The 24,161-nt window shown below is 40.5% G+C and overlaps 1 protein-coding gene across 2 annotated transcripts; it reads left to right on the top strand.

The window, feature by feature from the left end:
* Positions 1 to 4,139: 4,139 nt before the first annotated feature.
* Positions 4,140 to 23,699, top strand: SLC25A17 (solute carrier family 25 member 17). Of its 2 annotated transcripts, XM_054218473.1 has the most exons (9): positions 4,140 to 4,311; positions 9,069 to 9,129; positions 10,194 to 10,260; positions 13,209 to 13,360; positions 15,087 to 15,203; positions 16,366 to 16,511; positions 18,460 to 18,555; positions 22,569 to 22,651; positions 23,096 to 23,699. In XM_054218473.1, exons 1-9 carry the CDS (start codon positions 4,165 to 4,167, stop codon positions 23,241 to 23,243), a joined length of 1,017 nt encoding a protein of 338 aa, XP_054074448.1. In that variant the 5' UTR covers positions 4,140 to 4,164; the 3' UTR covers positions 23,244 to 23,699. The 2 variants fall into 2 exon arrangements, with proteins under 2 accessions (XP_054074448.1, XP_054074458.1); XM_054218483.1 differs by lacking the exon at positions 15,087 to 15,203.
* The last annotated feature ends 462 nt before the right edge of the window (positions 23,700 to 24,161 follow it).

Raw genomic sequence — 24,161 nt, 5'->3', positions numbered from 1 at the left:
TAGGCAAAACTCAGCAGCGTTCCAGAGGCTCAGTCAAAATCTCTTCAGGCAACACGTACACACACGTACTTAAGAAATGGGCTTTTTAATCCGTTTGTGATTACAATGCTTGCTTCTGGAATAGGCAGGTCTTTCCATTATCTTATACTTAAGCCCGACCTTGCCAGGTTTGTGTGATCAAACATTGTCCCATTTAATGAATCCAGATTGTCAGCACATGCAGTCTCATTTGTTAATCTCCAGTTGCTTTAATCCATGGTGCCCTGGGAGTGTGATCCAGTTTATCCACATTTTCTGAAAGGTAAGTTTTGCAACATTCAGAAAGTCCTTTCGAAAGTAGTAATTAAAACTGTCTTAACATGTTTTCACTCTCTAATGAATTGAATTTTGAAGCAAAAAAAAGGAGACGTGCATTTCTAAATTTTTCGTTGGAAATTAATTTTAGAACAAGGAGAGTAGTAGAGTAAAATTGGTTTAGGTTTAGAGTTCATCCTTTATTTGCTGAGGTAAGACACAGTGCAGAGGCAGTAAATTTGACCTCTGGAGTCATTAACAGTGTCCTCATTCTTTGTCATGAATCAGAAACAAAGCTGTGGGCCGGCCAAAGAAAATCTGTCAAGGTTAAAGTTTCTCAAGATCTGTTACCTCCTTGTACAGGAATCTACAGAATTAAAACTATGCAAACAAGAGGCTACTAAGATGCAGTTTGTGTACAGAGAATGTGCTTGTATTTGTAGTTGCTTAACTTGGTTCACTACTTCTAGGCTTTCTAGTAGAATTGGCAAATTTGAGGAAAAGGAGGGAACTTGGGCCTTCTGCCCTTCAGTGAGCTCTGCTGGCATGTACCATGTGTTTGCCTGGAGACCCGTTGAATTTGTGGTGTTTCGGTGAAGACCTAAGGTCATATCTTTGTGAAACTTTTTACAGGTAGGTTCCATTTTTTTCCCCTACAGAGCACAGTGATACATCTTGTTTCACTTAATCTGTAGCATTTCTGTTGTTTTTTTTCATTTTCCATTGTTTTTTTTTCTGCTTCACTAGGTCTATACGTTCCAACACTGAAGTAAGTTGGTTTTGGAGTATTGCAATTGTTGCGTTACCTGTTAATATTCTGTTTTGCAATATATACAGGGTATAGTGTTGTATTAAAAATGTTGCTAAATAGAACAGTAATAGTATAGAATGATTCGGGCACACATTTAGGATGGAAATCCAATCTGTAGTACGGAATGACTCTTCGTGAAAGCTTCCCTCTGCACAAGAGGGACAGAATGAGAACAGCAGTAAGGTGAGTGAGTTTCTGTGTCGAGGTTCGAGGCGTTTCTTCCAGAAGCACGTGTACCTGATTGTGCAAAGTCACTCGGCAGGATTGTTCCCTGGTTTTGTAAAACCTAAGCTGCTCCTGGCTGCTTTCGTGACAGGAGATAGCTGGCGAAGTGTGTACACCTTCATTAGATGTGGTGTTAGGGCATATGGTGTAAGGGAGAACTTTGTAGAGTGGAGTTGATGGTTGGACTCGATGATCCCAAGGATCTTTTCCAACCTAAATGATTCTATGATTCTAAATTAAGGTTTGAGTCTTTTGCAGGTAGGGGGGTGTCACAGGTGAATCATTAAAAAAGTCATCATTGTGGGGTTAACTAAAAGGGTTTTATTAACAATTAAATGATGTTCAAATTCTAATTAATCAATGAATGAAAATTAAATTGTAATTGAATGGTTATTAAGCAATAATTGAATGGTAATTAAACAGTAATTTGACAGTGTTTTAAATTATGATTTAAACAACAATTTAGACAGTGGTCTAAATACTACTTAACTACACTTCTAATAATTAAGCTATAGCTGCATATATATAAAAATGCTGCTAGCATACAATATATTTTTAGGCCTAATGTAAACCATCGCTTACTTCGTTATAGATATTAGTTGCTGGGTAAGGGGTCTCTCAGCCTTGAGCAGTATCCTTGACAGGCATTCGTGCTCAAGGGGGGCGTCGTTGCCAAGCAGCCCACTGCCATATAGGAAAGCTCAATGGGCTCATGGGGGCTACAGGTATTCATAGCGTAAAGTGACAGACTCGTAGCCAAGCCCCCTTTTGGTGCATGTGCAGCTGTAGCAGTTTTACTTTTGCCTAGTCACAGCTGAGGCTGGTGCTGGTGGCACCTGATAAGACATGGCCTGAACTCCTTAGTTCCTGAGAAGATACGTCCTGGCACAATTCTCAGCGTTCGCAGAGCAGGGCTGATTTCGGTCAGGTCTACTTGTCGGTGATGCCTGAACCAAAGTGCTGTCCACTCGGTCATGGGGGGTGCATCTGTCATGGGGGATCTTCTTAAAAACAAAAAAAAATTATTGGGACTACCAGTGGTATCAGCCTTGCATGAAGGAATTGACAGAATCTCAGGTTGCTGGTATCGGCATCTAATGTTGGAGCATAAGGGTGTTGGAGCTCTGCTCTGGAAGAATGTTTTTCTCAAACTGAAACACTTGCCTCAGGCAGAGCAGCCTGCGTTCATTATAGGCCCCCTCCCTCACAGAAGATCATGAGATTTTCCTCACAGAAGGGTTAATAAAGACGAGTGGTCTGTTATTGGACCACCTGATGAAGGAATGTCTTCCCAAAAGGAAACAGCTTATCCGGCTGTGTGGTAGTGAAACTCTTGGGAAGCGTGCAATGTGTTTACTGCCCTGTCCTTGTTTAGATAACAGATCGTATGGTGATTCCTGCCACAGGCCTAAGCGCTCGGAGCTCTTGCAGCTCAAGCAACAGGCAGCCGGAGTGGTGTTGTCAAGGAACTAAAAACTGCAAGCATGAAGAACAAGTTATGAAGGTATTTTTTTCTGTTCAGAAAGGGAGAACAAAAGATGGAGTAACAATAGGAAAAAAAAAAGGAGCTCAGGAGTAACACGATACAAAGCTAAGGAGAATTTTCATTCTTATCTTTAATTATGTTTTTTTCAAGTACAGGTGAAGCTAAGAAGAGGGGAAGGATTGTTAACACAGGCAAAACCTTGAAGCTATCTGGAAACCAGTATATGACACAAGAACAGGGGAAAAAAACCGGGATAGAAACAGACATAGATATCATCCCAAGTGATTTTACAAACTGTGGCACATCCAACCTCACTTCATTTCCTCAGCTCCTTCCTCCCCTGCAGAACCTCTTCTATATAAAAAGTGAAGAGGAAGCTATAGGATCCTTGTTTTTTTTTCCAAACTGTGTATTTAATAGTCTTATCGCTGTGTGCCTCAACTGCTGCTAGCCGTGGCCACCCCGTCCTTTGGCGGGCTGCCTGTGTCTAGTCCCATCTTTGTAGCACTTCTCGTTCCATCCCTGGCCAGCAAAGGCAGCCGCAGGCCCAGAGATGCTCTGTGGGTACCGGCCTGCGACGGCTGCGGGCGCTGGGCAGCCCCTCGGCCCCGAGGGCAGTGGAGGAAGAAGAAAGGGCTTACGGATGGGAAAGGAGTAAATCAAATGGTCAGGGAAAGCAACCAGCTTCATTGGTCCGTGGGGAGTAAGAAATAAGAAACAATCAGCTTGAAAAAGCGTTAAAGATACTGGACTTCAGGTAAAAGGAAAGGAAATTAGTTAGAAAAAGCTTACGTTAAACGTTTGGGAAAGGGAAGCTGGTGGTGGAGAGAGAAGGTATTACTGTAGTTTCACAGGAAGGCACAATGGATTTCCTCAGTATTGTCATTATCTACCCTAATTCTGTATTTTTCTTAAAGCCACAGCAGTTATTCTAAGCTGCCATGAGGCAAGGCCAACTTGCTGTAGAGAAACAAAACTCAACGCACAAAACCACATGTATATAAAAAGCCCTTCAGATCTGCTCTTCCCATCTAACGGCTTTTTAGTGCCCACGGCTTCTATTAACGCGTTTCCCACCCCGGGCTTGCTCTCTTACAACTCGGTGCTAAAATTCCCGCTTTCCCGAGACGCCCCTCCGGCCCTTCCCGTGGGTGCCCGCGGGCGGCCTGTGGGACCACCCCAGTTCCCCTGTCACGGAGGGCTCCGGGAGGAGGAGAGCCCGGAGCCCCTGAGGCGCCGCCGCTGAGGAGACCCGTCCCCCCCGGCGCCGGTAGTTGAGGCGCCGCAACGCGCACGCGCCGGCCCGGCGGGGCGTGGCCAGGCGCCACGTGACGGGAGGGCGGTCGCCATGGCGCGAGTCGGGGCGGCGGTGGGTAGCCCAGATCTCGCCGGTGCCGCCGTGCAGCCGGTGGCGGGGAAGCAGCATCATCAGCCCGCCACGATGTCTTCCATCGCCTCCTACGAGAGCCTGGTGCACGCCGTGTCCGGGGCCGTGGTGAGCCGGCGGGTCGGGGCGTCGCGCCGCGGAGCTGTTGCGGGCGATGGGGGGGGAGGCGTCTCCTCAGCGGCGGCCGTTGGCGGTGACGGGGCGGGGGGGAGGAAGGAAGGAACGGCGGGTGAAGCGGCTGGGCCAGCCTGGTGGTGGGCGCTGAGGGGGTCGCGGGCCGCCTCAAGCCTTTGTTTGACTGAGGGCCCGCCGGGGGGGCCGCGCTGAGGGGGCGGCTCGGTGGGGTTTGGCGGCGGGCAGGCCCGGCGGGGCCGGGGTAAGCTGGCTGGGGTGCCGAGGTGTGCCCAAGCCTGTCACGGTGACGGGAGGAGGATTTAGGGCTCCCTGACAGCGGGTCGCAGCCCCGCCACCCACCCCCTGCGAGTGCACTTTGCAAAGCCCTCGTTTTGCTTGTCACTAGTTTTGGATGTGGGATTTACTAGTTTTGGATGTGAGATTTGGTAAACCTTGAGGCTCACTGTTGTTCCGGGCAGCTGGAGCTTCCCCCGAGCCCAGTAGGAGCTGCAGATGTGCTCCCTGAGAAAGTGAGTGTGTAACCATCTGATGAAGTTGGGCATCAAATTAATGTTGAAAACTTAAGCCTCACAGAAGTTATAGGGACAACACTTTAGCTATGTAATGTAAGAGCTGTAGTAAGCATCCGCATTCAAACTGGAAGAGGATAGGTTTAGATTAGATATTAGGAAGAAATTTTTCACTATGGGGAGTGGTGAGGCACTGGCACAGGTTGCCCAGAGAAGTTGTGGATGCCCCACCCCTGGAAGTGTTCAAGGCCAGGCTGGATGGGGCTTTGAGCAGCCTGGTCCAGTGGGAGGTGTCCCTGCCCATGATGAGAGGCTTGAAACTAGATCATCTTTAAGGTCCCTTCTGACCTAAACCATTCTATGATTCTGCAATTGTCTCATACATATTTAGAAGCTGTGAAGGGTGAGGTGATGCAGTGCAGCTAGAGAAGGTTTGTATAGATTAAATTTTTCATATGACACTTGTAAATTAAAAAGTAGTGTTTAGTTTCTGTAGATTTCCTGGTATGCCTACCCCTTGAATGAATGAGTGCTAGCTCTGTAAATAGCAAATTGATCTTGTACTTTCAACAGATTAAGAATTTTAGCGCAAAGTAGCATGTTGGACTGGGCATACTGATGGATTTCAAGCAAGCTGATGCAGCTCTACTCCTGGGTTATTCCAAACTGGCAAGAACACCTAAATGTGTATTTTAGCAATTGCTGATCTACTGTTCTGGCAAAACTTCCTCTTCTAATTTGAGTCCTTAAAAGAACTTGCAATGTCTTCTATAGGATGAAAGTCACTAAATGTTATTGAACAATAAAGGCTGATTCTAAAAGGAAAAAAATACCCCAAAGGGTGTTTTGTCTTTATCATAAATGAACATGGTATTAGTGTCTGCTCTTTAAGGTGTTTTAAGTCTGCTTATTTAAGCATCAAAGGCAATGGGGATTTTGTTTCCATTTTTGAGAAATGTAACTCTCTCAAATGGTCTCATTATTGAAATACTGCTCGCTCTCCTTTTGCTGGCTTGTACAGAAGTTGCTAATACTTTCTAGCCCTCACTGTTAGTTTCTTACTCACATACAGATTACTATAATCAGGCTGTGCTCCTGAACAAAGTTTGTGGTATGAACCAAACTTGTAAATCCAGCCATAAATTTAAAACACATAAGGAACACACGGTACCCCAAGTCCCTTGGTGCTGTTAATTAAGTTAATAGAAATTCCCTATTGTATTTAAAGATGCTTATATCTTGGCAGTGATGTTGCTATGAAGGAAGACAGAACTTTTTAGAGCTAATGTACCCTTGTGACTTCCACTTGGTGTCACTAATATTCATATACAATGTAAAGCTCTGCTGCAAGATTTTTTTTTTTCCTAAAACAAGGTGTCTTTTTTTTTTTTTTACTGCCTTATGCTAGAAACCTTGGTAGTTTTATAGTTTTTGTTATCATAAAGATGTACTTGTCGATTTAGGGATTTCTATTTGCTGCTCTAATATATAAATTTTGGCAAGATATTTGACGTGGGTACTAACCGTACTGATATCATCTTGCCATTTGTTTGAATTATTATAAAGCACACTGATTGGTGGATGTGATGCAAGATTTTAGAAAAAAAAAAAAGAAAAAGCAACGCACAGAAGTGTGATGAGGTAATGAGTCAGGAGAACATGTCAGATCCCAACATGGTAACTTTTGTTTCTGTTCTAATACGGTGAAAGTTCAAATATCTCCTGGGCTACCTAGTCAAACCTGAGATGAATAGTTTTGTGAGCAGCAAAAAAAAATCAGTGCTTGATTTCCTGTGAATGCTGAATTACATAAGTATTCTTTAACTCTGCATGTAGCTGTAAAGTAACCTTCCTGTTACAAAAGCTGTAGGAACAAGAATTTTATAGGAGTATTATGGTAGTAGTCAAGCTTCTTTGTTTCACTCTGAATGTTGGCTAACAACATAATTTATTTTTTTATATTTTAAAGTTCTTCGTATTATTTTTTAGAAATCCAAACTTTAGGCTGTGGTCCTGCATGCCTCTTGTTGGCAGCGGTCACCTCAGGCCATTTGTTCTGTGCGCTTGCTGCCACCTCTTGGCTACTGCACAGTCATTTCTTTCGTTCTGCGGCTGGTCGGGGAACTGATCTGACTGAAGAAGTAGCCCAGCGGAAAAAGTTATTTTTCAGCCAGATTAGTTTCCTTGTCTGCATCATCGTGTAGGTGCCCAAAAAGGTATGCCACTTGAACGGAGGAGACAGAGATGCAAATACAGTTGACCAAGAGCTGGGATTACTTAGGCCAGTTTGTACGTGTCCTAGTGATTGTTCAGTGATAGCATGACTTGATTTGGCAAACTTCTGGGATCCAGCACTGTCAGGGAGGTGGTAGGAAGGCAGGCATTGAGGCCTCCCCTCGTGCAGCTTTGAACCATTCCCATACGATGAGCCTTACAGGCTGCCTTAAAACATACATGAAGCTATAGCTGTGTCCTGTGTGCCCAACTATTTCCCCATTTCCATTTTCTGATTTTGAGTGCGAGTGTTTGTGTTGCTGTATGGTGGAGATTGCATGAGTTTAGGATTCGGGATAAATTTCACTTCAGGAGGATGGAAGCAGGGTAAATTGAGCAGGGGGAGGCTGGAACTTGTAGTGACTGTGCAGTCTTGTAGTTTTGTGCATAGGTGTGTGCAACTGTTTTGAGGTTGGCTTCAGAGTTGCTGTAATGCAGCTGTCATTAGGAGATATTTTGGCTCTTTCTGGCACTTCTTTTTGTACTGGTACTAGCCTTCTAACTGAAATCTATTTTTTGTAAATTTTTAGTCAGATAGGTTCGGTATTCCTACTTGCTGTCCCATCTGTGTACACAGTAGGTACCGAGAATGAGCAGACACCAGAGAAGTAGGTGGGAGAGCAGAACCAACCCTTTTGGCTAGAGTCCAAACTAAATGGGTTAAAATAACCAAGTAATTACGGCCAAATGTTTCCTTTTGTCTGCTGCCTGGTGTTGTGAAAACTGGAGAAATTTAAGTCTCGTTAAGACTTCAACCAAGAGTTGTCTTAGTGAGGAAACACCACCTGAAAAATAATCCTCTGTTGCTGGTTGTAGACAGAAGTCCAAGCTGGTTGTAGAGAGAGGTCTGAGCAACCTGCTCGGGAGCTGGAGTGTTTCCAGAGGCAAAGCTCGCTTAAATGTATGGCATAACATAGCTCTAGGAAAGTTCAAGTCAGACTGTGCAGTATGCTTTAAGCACAATGTTTGTGTGACTTGCTGCATCCCAGACCTTCCCACCATTTAAACGGTTTGCATGGCGACTAACGGAAGAGTGCCACAGCTTTAGCAGCCACTTAATGCATTTAATAATACTATAGAGTGTTAACAGGTTTACACCAAGCCAGGCTCTTTTTGAGTTAGATACCTTTTCCAAAAGCTGTGCAATATTAATGCTGAAGTACTAATGAATGATGAGGCTGAATGGTGGTGGAGAGGCACGGAACAGGCGGCCTGTGTGGAAGATGAGGGCATCTGCAAATACAGTATTTAATCCTGTTGTAAAGGAGAGCGTTTGCTGGCATTTTCCATTTAGAAGCTTTAATGGTTAGATTGTAGAGGAAGTGAAGAGAGAGTGTTGGATTCACAGGAGGTGTATCTGGTGATATCTAGGTCATGATTTAATTCATCGTATGTAACTCATGCCACAGGGGGTGTCTTCGTAGGCAGATCTTTATTGCCTAAATCGGAATTTAGTACAATGCTAGATTAAGTCCTGCAAAACATGTACTATCAGTTTGTTAATGAACAAAAGTTTCTGTGTTTTTTTTTTTAATTAAGTCAAAACCAGGTTATTGTAACACAACAGTTGCTTGTGTCATAGTCTTTTTTTTTTTTTTTTTTTAATTAGAAATTGGGTACTGAGGCTTATGGGAGGTAGAGAAAGTGCCATGTTTGTTTCCTGACTCCTACTTTATCAGCTCTCAGACTTCAAAAACTTTCTCTTTGGGCAAAAAGCTTCTAATGGTTTTAATTTTAGTTTGATCTAATACATGAGAAAAAAACCCTTGTTTGTAACCATTGGACCAAAAAACACTTCAAATAGATATTGTTATATATGGGGTTTATCCCCTTTTTAAATTTACTCAGTATACCAGTTTCTGGGTGAGAGGTGAAGGGCTACAAAGAGTCTGTCAGACATCTGTACGAGCTACTGATACTATATAGCCAGTTTATTTTGTTTTTCAGGGCAGTATGACTGCAATGACTGTATTTTTTCCTTTGGATACAGCTAGGCTTAGACTTCAGGGTAAGTGTCAAACTCTAGTTTCTTTGTACGATGGTGTTTCTGTTTGGCTTGGGCACTTGCAAGGGTGGTTGTAGGGGAACCTGTCTTGCATGAACAGGAATGTTACCTGTGTAACATAAACACCATTTAATCACTAACACCATTTTTCCAGCTGAAGGTAATTCTCCCTTCTGAAAGTATTGGGCAACCTTTTAATTAGCTGAAAAGGCTGTGTGATGTGTGGCCAGACATGGCTTTTAAATGGTTATTTAAGACCAGAAAGAAAAATATAGACGTGAGATTACACAGGATTACACTTGTGTACTGTTGCTTTTGGCTGCTGAGAGCACTTCAAAAGACAGGGGCAGTATCATGAAAAACTAGTCTAGAAATATTCCTAAGAATGGTTTAAAGGGAAAAGTCGGGGTTAGAACTGGGAGTAGGAACATCCAATATTTACAAAAATACATCTGGGTATAAACTTTATTGTTCTAACACTCTATCTTCTAATCAAAAGTCACAGAATCACCAAGCATTTTAGCACTGTGACTAAAGCGCTATTAAGAACTAGAGGGAGATCATCAGCTCGGTCGTCAGAAATACATGGTTGAGAAATGAGCACCATATTGCTGTTGAGCAGCTTTCAGTGTAGGAAGGGACAGTATTTTCCTAGGGTTTAGCTGTTTGCAGATTAACTGTAAGAGATTGCCCTGCTAATGGCACTAGTCCGGAGTCCAAGGAATGATTTTGGGAGCAGTTAAGCAGGCCCAATTCTAGTCTCTTACCTAAGGAGAACCTGCCTTCAGTTCACGTCACAGCTGTCAGGTTAGGAATTGGTAACTACAGATCCTCTAGTGCACAAAAGAACCTGCTAATCTGGGGAAGAATAAAAAAAAGGAAGTAGCCTTACCTAGCAAATGAAAATAAGGAGATGCATGGATTTGCTGCAGAAACAGGGAACGTCTGTCCTTTATGAGGAAGAAGAAACATGCTCTTCTGGGGTATGTTCAGAATAGGAAGGATGAGGACTTCAAAATGAGTGTTAAATTGGAATAATCTAAAAGTTTGATTCCTCTGTTTTCCAGTTGATGAGAAGCGGAAGTCTAAGACAACACCAGCAGTCCTTTTGGAAATAATCAAAGAAGAAGGCCTGTGAGTAGTTACTAATTTTCTGCTTGTTTTCATGTAGACAAGCTCTAAAACTAATTTGAGTTTGCATTTAAAGTGGAATAGTTAACGTGTATCTGTGTGGACAGATTTTTACTCATTAAAATGTCTCCCTTCAAGTGTGATATGACTTGCATTATCTTACGTGTTCATCTTTAGTTAATTTGGATTAACTTTCTTGAGCACCTTATGCAATTGATATGTTCAGTGACGTAACTGTGCCTCCATTAGGGAGGTAGCTGTACCTCCTCGGAAATGCAGGTTTGTAGGCAAATGTACCTTCATGTACTTGATAAACCAGCTTCGTCTGCCTGGATTCTTGGGTGTGTCCATGTCTCATAACCAAGATGAAACTCTTGGACAGCTGAGCCACTTTCGACAGGAGAATTGAGACATGTTTCCCAGCTGGAGGTTTTTATTTCTCATCCTAAGCATGTGAAAGTAAACAAGAAGTGACTTTATGCTGGTGAGATTCAAGATCTCTCTATAAACAGTTAACTTTCAGCAATGCTGTGCATTAGTGTTTGCCACGTAGTCTGAGCTGAGCTTGCTGGGAAGAACAGTTGTGCGTGTTGTTACAATTATTTTCCTAAGTGAATCCCTGGAACTCTTAAGTAGGCCAGAGCTTCCAGGCCATTAAAGTTGGAAAAAGTTTCGCGTGGCCAATAATGTTTTGCCACCTTTGAACTTGAGCAGTTGGCAGTTGTATGCATGAGCGTTTCTTGGTCAGTTGGTGATCAGTTTTGTTCACATTCCCGCATGACTTTTGTCACATGAGGGTGGCAAGTAAACTTCAATTAAAAAAAAAAAAAAAAAAAAAGTTAACTGAAGTGGAGAGACTGCAAAAGTGGTCATCCTGCTTTTCCCGTGAAACAGAAAAATCAGTAATTCTGGCAAGAGGGGGACATTATGTCTTCCAGAGGTATTGGGAAGGCCTGGCTAAGCAATGATACTTAGTTCTAGAGATGTGTCTGGAATAACAAAAAAACTCCAAACAACAACAACAAATCTGAAACATGATGTGACATCATAAACATCTTGTTCGTGTTTAGTTTGTAGAGCCTTGTCTCGTATTACACTTTTGTGAGACTGCTTTTCTCATCTAGATAAAGCAAATAGGGTTAGCTAATGGACTTCCTGTAGAAGTTTATCGAATGGCTTTGCTTTCTTCCCTGTGCTTTCGTCCTTTTCTACGTGATACGGAAGGTGATCACTGGAGTACGCAGAGTTGTCAAGGTTGCAGTTTGGAACACAAACTTAGGTTTTATTTGTCTGCAGAAGTATTTGTATGTGAATTACAGATACTAGCAGTGACAACTTCTGTCATTAAAATGAAACTACGACAAAAAATATGAGTTTATGTTCTGTACTGCAAGATGTGTAGTTTGAAAATCATCAGAAGTTGTTCTTAATAAATCAAGCAAAACCAAACTAACACTCTTAGTTAGAGGACATGTTCCCTAGAGGGTGTTTCTCCCTTCCTTTTCCAGCACAGACGAGGGAGGTGATGCAAAAATTGTTTTAATTTTACTCATGACTAACTATATGGTCAGTTAATTTGTAACTGTACCTGTATGTTTAGCTAAGCCTGTGACTTCAGAAACAGTCTTAATGTGGTGTATTCCCAGCTACGTGGGAGAGAGAAGCACTTCATACATCCGAGATGGAAAAACTAGTATTTACATCATAAGAACAGTCATATGCTGCATTTACCAGCCTTGCATCTTTTATGGTAGCCTTCTTGGGGATCCTTTTATTTTATTCCCAGTGTTTTAATGAAAACTAAAGAGCCTCCATGATTACTGCTAGTCGTTGAGGAGATTTCTTATGCTCTTAACATGATACCTGCCCTGTGCAGATTCAGTGAAGGTGCATGTCATTATCTCTTTTTGGATGTATTGTAGAACATGCTGTGGATGTAGGGCAACCGTTGACGTGTCCCTGTTTTACGGGCTTATCAGGCCTGTCAGAGAAGGAAGTTTTGTTAGTCAACTGTTAGGAAATCATTCTTAAATCAAGCTAGATTTAGATGATACACAATGACAATCATTTACAACACCTGAAAAATAAGATAGCTGTGAATCGTAAGGGGATATTCAGTTTTTTATCTGTGATTAAATTTAAATAGGTAATGTCTTTTTCTCACTTACCTGGCTGATTTGCTGTAGACTTTATTGCGAGGCATTTATTGGAAATTCCGTCCACCTGCGTATCTCCCAGGTTGCATCCTTTGGAAAGCTCTTCTTGGTGGAGTATATTAATTTCAGTAACTAGTCTTCCATCTATAAATTTTATGTAAGAATCCAGACGTATTTTTTTTTCTTCCATATTATAGTTTTTTTATATTTTGTATTCAATGAGTAGTTGTCTTAATTTTTTTCCATCTATGTTAAGAATTGCTTTGTTTCCTTGAAGAGGTGAGCATCTCTTTACTGAATTGTTATCTTTTGTATTGGACTAACAACTCAATTTCTTAACAAAGATGAGAATTCTCCTTGTGCCTTGGTATGTTTTAGTATATGGTTTAAACTGACTCTATCAGTCTGTATGTTAAGATACATACTTCAAACATATATTCATCCCCTGGATGTTGGTAGATCATTGCTGACTGTTGTTAGAGAGCAAATACAGTGGTAATACTTTTGGAGTGAGTGAGCCCCAAGCTTTTCACTGTAAATATATTGAGCCTCTACAGCTCCTTTTCAATGGAATTATTCCTGATTACGATAACTTATAAATGTAAGTGCTTGATCTTTTATGGTACAGTCAGGAGTTTAGTGTGGTTTGTTATCATTAATAATAAAGGCATATCTAGTTAGAATTGTGTGTAGTATACAGTATTGTATGTCTGGGACCCTCCATCAACATGTAAAATCAAGATAGATCACATAAATCCTTTGCTGATCCTACCATGACTTTTTTCTCTCCATTAGGTTGGCACCATATCGAGGATGGTTTCCTGTTATCTCCAGCCTTTGCTGCTCCAATTTTGTTTATTTTTATACATTTAATAGTCTTAAAGCTCTCTGGGTCAAAGGTCAGCATTCAACCACTGGAAAAGACTTGATTCTCGGGGTTGTTGCAGGTAGTACTTAAAAATCTCAATTTCATTAAAAATGTATTGTGTGTCTATTCTATCTAATGTTTTTCTTTATGAAGTCCACTGGAGGTCACACTGAGTGCTTATGCCTGCCACTGTATGCAGCTCTGCTTCGTTGTACAGCTCTGATTGCTCTTCTGGTCCTCCCCACCTCATAATGTGCATAAACTGTTCCTGTTGTGAATTCTGTCCCACAGCACAGTGATGTTGCAGTCTAGTATTTTATTTGTGCCTGGTGTGTTGTTTACCATGGTATCTGAGCATCAGAGGTGATAGTTTTTTTTCAGAGGGAAAGATATGTGCCAGTTCTGAAATATTTTTTTACTAGGATAAATAAGAGCTTTTACTGTAAGGATTTGAGTGCCAGTTTTCAGACTTCTCTTGGGGTCGTCATCTGAAAGTGACAGTAAGTCCCTAGATATATGCAAGTACAGCGGGAACTTATGTTCTTTTTCATCCCTTCCTCTCATGTGGATGCTACAGTGGCTTCTTTGAAGGGATGATGACACTAGTGGCTTTTCTAGCAAATCCAGTGGGAAAAGTTACCACTGTGTGCCTGTGTTTGCCTGTACTATTCTGTAGGAATAATTGCTCATGCAACCACACTGAAGTAAGCTAATTTTAAAAAAACCTGCAAAAAAAGGCCTGTGATTATTTGGGGGTGGTGGTGTTTGTTTACTCTGTGCTGGTTTCTGGTACTTTCAGTGTGTAGGCACAATGAATGGTTGAATAGTTGGGGTAAAGTAAGGAAAGAAATTCTTATGCTGGCTTTATCACTGGGGGAAACTTTCTTATAATTACATTTTGGAACAAAGGCTACAGGAGTTAGGGTAATAGCTTGTCAATTAAATGACTTCTTCAATGTCTGTAGTTTATGTCCTTTTAATGGAATAATAGCTGGTGTAAATTGAAAAATTCCATTTGGGCTATTTACTAGTTCTCCCTGCTCATCTCTCGTTCCTCCTACTGGTAGCAAATAGAGATTGTAAAAATATACCAAAAATTACCTTTCCAGTCTGGAAAATTAAGTCTTATGACATCTGTAACTGAGTCTGGGTGAAAAATTACAGGTGCTCTAATGTGTTGCTCCATAATGTAATCACATTGACTTTGGTTAGGAGAGGTTAATGTGGCTTACCTTTTCTGGTGCTTGATTTTGCTCAAAACTTTTTTTGAGAGGTGATTGTAGTCCTTATGATGCATACTGAAATAAGTTTATATTTGGCTTTTCTGAACCTTCTTAAAGGAAAAGAAAAAGAACAAACAGGCACGATGTAGGTAGTAAAGTTTCACCTTTTTCAGATTTACTGTTTTTGATACTGAGATGGACACAGCATATCACTATAACAGAACAATTCAGTCTGTCACTCAGACTCCTACCAAAGCAACCAGTGTAGAAGCAATTGCTAATTTCTGTGATGCAGAAATATTAATAAGAAAGACAAGAAGCTTGTTTTTAAATAGTTTCTCCAAAGTAACTTCCTCTGTCACTACTGAACAGGTATCTGTTTTGATCTCTCTTCAGAAAATAATCTTTCTAACCTTATCGCTCTGTGCTTCTTTCTGAAAGCAGGCAGGCAGCGAGTCATCATGGAGCGAAGTAGGGTATGAAAGAGTATGTTGTGCTCCAGGGTGGTATAGTTATGCAGCAAAGAAAACATTGAAATCTTCTGATTCTGGCTGATTTTCTTTGTGCTGTGTTTTGCATTAGGTGTAGTGAATGTCCTGTTGACGACTCCTCTTTGGGTAGTGAACACGCGTCTGAAGCTGCAGGGAGCAAAATTTAGAAATGAAGACATTGTACCAACCAATTATAAAGGCATAATAGGTAAGCACCTGTTGTTTTCTCAACCAAAGAGAAGTTCATTAAATGAAATATATCAAGGACTCTGAAGTTCGAAGACTTCTATTCATGTAGTGGATTTTACCCGGGAATTTCTATGCTTCCCGATCACTTTGCAGTCATTGAGTTTTACAGGAAACTGGACTGGGCCGTTTCTGGCGGTAATTGAGAGTTTGTAGTATGCACACCTGTAACTAAAATACCTTTCGCAAAGGCAAGTATCTTATACAAATCCTGGAGTAGTAGTGAGCCCGTTGAGGTGATAGCTGGGAGTCTGAGTTTGGACAGACTATCAGGAAATTCAGCTTCACTAACCTTGATCTCTCTTAATCACCCACAAGTTCAGGCTGGCTTCCTTTTAAAAATAAGTAAGTAAATAAATACTGTTGTCATTTTGAACAAGGTTTAGAAGACCTTGTTGTTGATGCTGAGCTTGTACTAAAAAGAGCAGGGTGTCTGTGCAGAGGATAAGCTTTGTTTACATTAATGGTGGTGCGAATTGAAGGACCACTTTTGTCACCGTTTTTCCGTTAACTGCCAGATTAGAATGGAAGATCATAGAATCATAGGGTTGGAAGGGACCTCTGGAGATCATCTAATCCAACCCCCCTGCCAGAGCAGGGTCACCTAGAGCAGGTTGCACAGGAACACAACCAGGTGGGTTTTGAATGTCTCCAGAGATGGAGACTCCACCACCTCTCTGGGCAGCCTGTTACAGTGCCCTGCCATCCTCAGGGTAAAGAAGTTCCTCCTCATGTTTAGGTGGAACTCTCTATGCTCAAGTTTGTGCCCATTACCTCTTGTCCTGTCGCTGGGCACCACTGAAAAGAGCCTGGCCCCATCCTCCTGACACCCACCCTTTAAGTATTTATAAGCATTGATAAGGTCCCCTCTCAGCTGTCTTTTTTACAGACTGAAGAGACCCAAATCCCTCAGCCTTTCTTCATAAGAGAGGTGTTCCAGTCCCCTAATCATCTTGGCAGCCCTTTGCTGCACCCTCTCCAGCAGTTCCCTGATAAAAAAAGTAACATAAGATACCATGGTGAATTTCAATACACTTTGAATATTGGACTTTAAGTGTAACTTCTCATGCTCTACAGTCAGAATTTTGTACTCAAAATTTTATTTTTTTTTTTAACCTTCTTAGATGCTTTTCATCAGATAATACGAGATGAAGGAGTCTTAGCTTTATGGAATGGTACGTTCCCCTCTTTGCTGCTGGTCTTCAATCCTGCCATACAGTTCATGTTTTACGAAGGCTCTAAACGGAAGCTTTTGAAAAAGCAGCTGCAAGTGAGTATGCTTTGAGGCCAGGTGATGGACATTTTCTGTTACAAGACAGGTTCTTTGACTTATGTTACTTGACCAAATTCAGAACTGGAGGTTTGGTTCTCATTCTTGTATTTTTGAGGTTTTTTTGAGTTAGTATATCTTATAAAAAGGATCCGTGATCACGAAGTGAGATGTGAATTGCTCATGTCCCTAGGGAAGATATTCCTGTGATGAATTCCTCTTCCTGTAAAAATAAAACTGCAGTTCTTGTCCACAGTTGTTTAGATTTGTTCACAGGCCTTGATTTAAAGTAGAGATTTCAATTCTAATATATCTGTTTTATAAGTATGTGCATACAGACTGTTTTGAAGTCACCTCTTAACCTTTTCTCCAGTAAATCAAGTATATTAAGCCTTTGAAGTATCACAGATTTGTTCTGGACCCTGTCATCTTAATAACACTTTTTTCCTGAAGCCCTCAATTTTTCAATATCCTTTTTCCAAGGATGGACACTAGAATTGAACACAGCATTGCAGTCATACCTCCCTGACTCTCTAGAGGTAGAACCACTTTTCTGTCCCTGCTTTATAGTCCCGTTCTCTTTCTGTATTCTTTCTCTGTTTCAGATATAGCAGCTCACCTGAACTCATGTTCCTTTTATGTTCTAGCAAATTGAAAAGCATTTGTGTTACACTTTAGGATAATGTCATAACATATAACATGTTTAAGCTGCAGTACTTGGCTGTTAATTACTGACTTGAGAATGCATTTGGCTGGGTTAAAATGTTAAAATGTTAGATTGTATCAGTATGCTACAAAGCCATCTTGTTTTTCCTCAAGACATAGTGAAATTATTTTTACATGAGATTTTGCATCATAAACGAGGCTTGAATTTGTTACCATCTTTAGTCAATACTGCAGCTGTAGCACCCTATTTGTGCCTGATGCATCTATCCAGTTACTTTATGGATAATATATTTTTTGAGTGATGAGTTGAGCTTACCTCTGCATTGTTATTTGCCTGTTGTCTTAATATTTTTCTTGTGTTTCTTTTAAATTACTTGGTTGTACCTTAAATTAGGGCATGTTTTGTCAATGGAGAGGGAAAATACTTTTTTTTTTTTTTTTTTTTTTTTTCTCCCCTCCCCACCCCCCCCAGCAATGCTCTCCCCATAGACACTTCTATTTTGGATAACATTTTTCTTTCTATCTGATCTTTTCTTGATTGTCTTAAGTATATCAGATTGACTTTTTAATGATGTACATATTTCTGATTGGAATAAACGTATTTTGCAAATTTGGAGCATGTTTTGATATGGGCACCTGTTTATTTTCAGTGATTAATTCACACTGTCAGACTGAGATGCCCTGTAATCAATTTAGGCTGTAACAATGTGTTTGGTGCATTTATGGGCTTTGGAGGTGAGGATGGGCTTTCAGCAGCTGTTCTAAACTAACAGGGGATGAGAATTTTAGCCTGTATCATCAAGACTAAGATTCTGCCTGATTGCAAAGTGATTATGTTTTAGGGTTATAGAGTGGCGTTCAAGGAGTCTTACGCAGTCACCTTTTCACAAGTGCCGTGTGACTTTGTTAGCTTGAATGTCGCAAAAGCTGAAATGCTTGCTGATTGATGGTATGTTTAAATGTGACTTCCCTTATCTTTTGTCTACTCTTGGTGCTTCAAATTGGTCTAGTTGTATGGCTTTATCTCCACTATTTTTTAGTAACCTAGTTATAGTGAGCAAGTCAAAGCAAAAGCTTGTGAGCTACAAATAAACTTTATTGTGGGAAAGTAAGTAGGTTGACCTATAACTAACTCTTTAAAATGCGAAGACCCAAAGACTTCCTGAAATCTTTATGCCGAAGATACTTAGATTACCTGCTAGCAAGAATCCCCAAACACATAAGGGTAACTGGCTGTTTTGGTACAATGTGGAAGTAATAATGTTCTTTATTTATTGAACAGCTCACATCTTTGGATGCTTTCGTCATTGGTGCAATAGCTAAAGCAGTTGCCACCACCCTCACTTATCCTCTGCAGACAGTACAGTCAATTCTGCGGGTAAGTAATAATTTCATTTCAGGCTAACTGCCTCTGACTTGTTCTGTATAATGCAGGCCCTGTTCACATGGCTTGTTTTTCTTTGAAGTAATGAGCCCATCATTTTGGGAGCTCCGGTGCACAATGCAGGTCATTGACAAGGATGCCTCTTTTTTTATGATCCCGTACTGACAGATTCTGGTAGAACTTGGTATCACTGGTGCGCATTTCAACATAATGCATCGGCACATTGTCTCACAGAAGCTGATGCACCATACTGCTCTTAGGCACTGTGAAATTTACTTCTTTGAATATAAATAGAAAATGTGTCAAGTGGGAAATTAAAATTAAATCCTCTAAGCCCAGTTTGTTTCCAGATGACCTGGGGTAATCAAAAAAAAAAAAAAGTTCTTTTCCTAGGTTTTGTTTTATTTGAATGATGGCCTGACCTTGTAGCCAGAATGTGATTCATCAGTGGAAACTGAGCTTCCTCATAAACAGTATCTTTAACCACTTGCCTGGCCTTGTGTGCCAATTGTAGTGCTAATGGAAATACTTGCATTTATTCTCACTTGCAATTTGTATCTATGCTGGATAACGCTGCTGCCTTCAACATGTACCAATACTGTTGTAATAATGAAACAAGACAAAGTTGAGGCGGGGGGGACCTGCCCATACATAAGCAAGCATATTGTAGTTTTAATTTCTGTGCTTTTTCATCTATCTTTGTAAGTTGCTTCTTGATTATTTTTGTAACAGTTAATAAATGTTTCCACATGCAGTATAATGCTATTTTCCCAAGTAAGGAGAAGCCCTAACTTGTGTCTATAGTAAAGCCGTTATATGTGTTTTAAAACTTGTATAAATTTGGAGAATAAGTTGAGTTATTGAACATGAGCCTTCCATGCCAAGGGTATCACTTCTCAGACTTGTCTAATAGGGCTTTTTATTGTTAATTGTTTGTCTGGAGAAAGTTATTTTCATGCAAATTTTGTAATTATTTTAATTTTTCTTCTCTCTAATAAGAGTGGGCTAAATGTATTTTGATTTTTGATAGCCTTTAGAAAGGTAGTTTGGATGCTATATTTCAAACTAACAGGACTTGAATATATTTACGGTGTGGTTGCTGCTACCCTGAAAAGATGCGAGGTAAAACTCTTGTCAGCCACAATGTAGAAACAACTCTGAATCGTTTCTAACGTTTGATGATGAGCCTGAACCTATCGCCTTCATTCGATGTTTTGTCCTGTTTTAACAGCCCGCACACATCTCAGGAGTTAAACTAGAAACACACAGTGTTATTACTGAAGTGACAGATACAGAAAAACATCGAAGCAAATGGTGCTTTGTTTGCATAAATTGCAACATCAGTCTGTTTCTAATTTGTGATGCGTTTTCTGCTGGTGTGAAGGAGAACTGGAAGGAAAGTTGGAGTGCTCTATTTTAGCTTTAGCATTGCACAGCAGCACAGTTTTTTACATCAATGTAATTCCTTCAACCCTCACTCCTTTGCGTGGTTGCTGTAGAAGTGGTTACAATCTTGTGACTATTACTTCATGTTTTGTCTGTCTTCTTTTGGCTTTTTGAACAAAATTCTTCTGTCTCTTGGTGACAGTGTCATTCTTTAAAAAAAGGGCAGGTGTGGTAAATTGTGCTGACAGCTTGATGTACTAACCAGCTGCTGCTGCTTACTGCTCACCTCAGCTGAAGTCAGCTAGTTCACTGCTGGCTTGCCTGGGCAGCGAGGAGTTGCCTTTCTGCTAGAGCACAGATAACCATCCGTGTCCTGGTGGTGGTGGGAGTCTTCTCACAGTGGCCCACTGTGAAATAGCGACCTATATGCTACTTCTCCGTCCTCTCTCTGTGGTGATGGGGAATACAGGGATCTTATCTCTGGGTCTGCAGTTAGTAGCAGTGGCTTCTTTCCCTCTGTGTATAAAACAAGTGATAGCCAGAAACCCTGAACGCTTCTGGTGAGAACAGCACAAACATGCATCTGTGACTTCAGGTACATCTGTGATACCTCTGCTGTCCAGTTCAAACTTGTGCTACTTTGTAATCTGTTTTCTAATCTAAAGCTAGCACTGTTGTGTTTGATGAAGTTTTTGTTGCTCGTGCTAAGTGATGTTAAAAAGAAAAGTTATGAATAAAGATTTAGTGCTTTCAGAAACAACATTCTGCATGAAGTATACTTCGTGTAGTTGTGGGGGGTTTTTTTTTGAAACAATTCAAGCAGAGTCACACACAAGGTTCATGAACAAGCTCAATAGGTTCATAAAAACTTACACATCATAATTAAGTTCTGTCATCAAATTAGAAGTACAGGACTCTTTTCAACCTTAAACCTTTAGAAACTTACTATTGTTTGAAAATTATTAGGGTTCTTTGTAATGAAATCTCTACACCTTTGCTTTCAACTTTTTGGCAAAGCGCTCTTCTTACTTCCATAAAATGAACAGTTGCCCTGTGTAATTGATAGTGATAAGCAGCTTCCAGCCAGATAGACATTTGGTATATCTGTCTCATTTTCAGTCATTAAAAATACACGGCACTGGTGTTACTCATTATGCAATGAAACTGTTCTTTATCCTATATGTCGGTAAACAGTGGATAAATTAAATTTGGCTGTGGAGAAATAGCAATACGGTTAATGTTCTTAGTGATCCTGGATGAAAAAGTTCTCTTTAAAACTCAAGCCTCTTTTCTCTATTGTAGAGAATGGTAGTCCCTTTGGGAAATCTTCTGCACTAATCAGTGACATATTAATGTCCTAGGGAGAAATGAACTTTTCCCCCCCTTGATGAACCTTTGTTTGCAGTACAAAAATAGTCCAGTGGTGGAGAAGAGAGAAGGAAGCACCTAATCCTGGTTTAGTTCGGAAGCTTATGAGTAACCTCGGCAGTGACTGGCACTGTAACTTGGAACTAGTTAGGAATTTTTGGGGGGTTTATCTTAGTCTTTGACAATAATCCGTAACACTGGTTTATCAATATCAAATTATTTAGTTGCTGATAAGAAGATCGTGGATTGTGAGCACGTATTTGCCTAATAAAGGGAGATTTCCTGTTCTTTTGCTCCTGTTTCCATCTTAAGGCATACAGCAAAAAGACCTGTGTCATCCTGGCATTTTCTTACAACTGCTGAACTGCCTAAATCTGCTTGCATACTCTACCAACTGTTAATGGTAATTGCTTACACAAGCAGTTGCTCAAATTCACCTTTCCTAGCACAGAAGCATAATACAGTCTTCAAAAGCTATTTGGCTGTGTTATAAATACAAGTGTGGCAACCTTTGTATAGTAATAATTCAGTTACAGCTTGCTGACAATACTGTCGACCTGTATCATATAAGAGTACCAATAAATGCTAGAAAATGAGTTGCTGAAATTGCCAGTTTAACTCTGAGACATAAAACTACAGCAGGAGCTATCATGCCTACTGAAAAACAGTTTGAGGATAAGCAAACACAGTGAGTAAAAGAGAAGTATTACTTAGGCCAGGTAAGTGGATCAAACAATTTTAGATTCTTCCATAGCAGCTCATATGTAAATGTTTTGCTCAATGACCGTTGCTGAGCAGATAAAGTTTGGGTTCAGCTATGCAATCTCAGCGTAGTAATGGTTTGCAGATGTATGAGGCTTTGAATCTTTGTTAAATGAAAGCTGGGCAGCCAGGAAGAACTTGCTTTGAATGTCATCTCCCTACTAACACTCTGCAAACTATGCTTTTTGAGATCTTGAAAACTGTTTCCTCCGGAGTAACTGAGAGCGCGCAAATATGGCCATGTGTAATGCTTTCTTAGAACCCATCTTAAAACGAAAAGAAATTATTGTCATACATAGCATTTTAATGTTTGCTGTGTAAAGCTTAATACTTTGAACTTTGGCCTCAGTTCTTTGCTGATGGATAGTATAACCTGTAAAATGTTAAGAGAGGTTTAAGAAAAGCCCTCTAGATTTTAGACTTTTAGTGTTGGGTTCCCTGCCTAGTACCATGGGGAAATAGTACAACAAAATGTTCTTCCTTTTTTTCAGTTTGGACGCCACAGGTTGAACCCAGAGAACCGAACACTAGGCAGTCTTAGAAATGTTCTTTACCTTCTTCAGCAAAGAGTGAGGTGAGCTTTCCAGTTTTTTTCTAACATGATATAGAAGACTTGAGTATTACTGATACATTGAAAATGTTGCAGAATTTGACTTTTGTTTCTTTTTGCCCCACCCTTAAACTTGCCATTTGAGTCAACCTGTTTTTTGTAATAGATTGCAGAATAAGTACACAAAACCAAATTCTCCTAAATATCTGTACAGTAAGTGGTATCAAGGATATCTATGGATATCAATTCATTCACCTCTCATCTTGAAAAGAAGCATGTTTCTTGCACAAAAGACTTCTCTAATATATTATTAAATATAGCTGGCATTCAAGAGATCAAGAATGAATTTAAGATTCCTACGCTTGTCATTAACTTGTGATATTAATTCTTCTTTGTAGAGTACTAATTTACTTATAGAAGGCTATTCACATTTGTTTTCTTGCTTGATTTTCTTTTTTTCCTCCTTAGGCGTTTTGGAATAATGGGACTCTACAAAGGCCTTGAAGCAAAGCTCCTGCAGACAGTCCTTACTGCTGCTCTCATGTTTCTAGTGTATGAGAAACTGACTGCTGCAACCTTCACTGTCATGGGGTTAAAGCACTCGCGCAAACATTGAAAAAGGAACCTATGCCAAAGATTATGGGGTCTAGAAAACACATTCCACTTCTGAGACTAGGCTGGGTAACAAAGGGTCCTCACTTTCTCTGTTTCTTTTTAGCCACCTCCATCTCCATTATTTGGAGAAATTTGGAATATACTCCATAGGGCCTGTTGCTATGAATTCAGGGATACCCCATTCCCTACTTTTCTGTGGACTCGCTGTGTTAAGAAACAGAGTGGAGACATTATTTAAGCACTTGACATGAAATTTTAACTACTACATGATTTGGTTGACATTCTTGGCAAGAATGAGTATCTCTTACTGTGCTTTCTTGTTTTCCCTCAAATCATCCTCAACTATTCTGTCTTTACCTTCTGTCAGCAGCTGGTGGGGCTGGTTTCGTGTTATTTTCCTTGACCTGTGTTTATGTCACTTCATAATTAGTTCATTAAAATAATTCATAAAGAACAAGATTTTTGACGTAGTTTTCTTTTAACTTCAAGTATGTTTGTGGCACAGAATGATAGGATATTGCCCCAAATATCCGGTGGTGAGATTTCTTAACTGCTAGGATGTATATTAGCAGTGAGGAGGCATGCTGCCTTCTTGAATCCACTTGTTTTGAATCTTGAAAAACTGGAATGCAGATACTGTCTAGATAGGAGGAACATAACTCCTTGCTTTTTCAAGCTGAGTACCTCAAGCTGCTTCAAGAAAATGGACTTGCTACACAGAAACGTATGAAGTTCTGTAACACGGTTCCTTGTGAGAATATGTGAATTCATGCCATGTTTTCAGGCAGACGGGGCACGATACCCTATGCTTCAGAAGCGGTATGCCCTCTCAGAAATGTGCTTTAATTATTTTTCCACTGATTTTCCCAGACGCTTTCCTGACCATAAAGTGTAAAGGTCATAACTGTTGTCCCAGTTA

This window comes from Rissa tridactyla, chromosome 1 (assembly GCF_028500815.1).
Source record: "Rissa tridactyla isolate bRisTri1 chromosome 1, bRisTri1.patW.cur.20221130, whole genome shotgun sequence".
Taxonomy (NCBI): domain Eukaryota; kingdom Metazoa; phylum Chordata; class Aves; order Charadriiformes; family Laridae; genus Rissa; species Rissa tridactyla.
The sequence above is the reverse complement of the archived record's forward strand: the minus strand, read 5'-3'. Positions and strand labels throughout refer to the sequence as shown.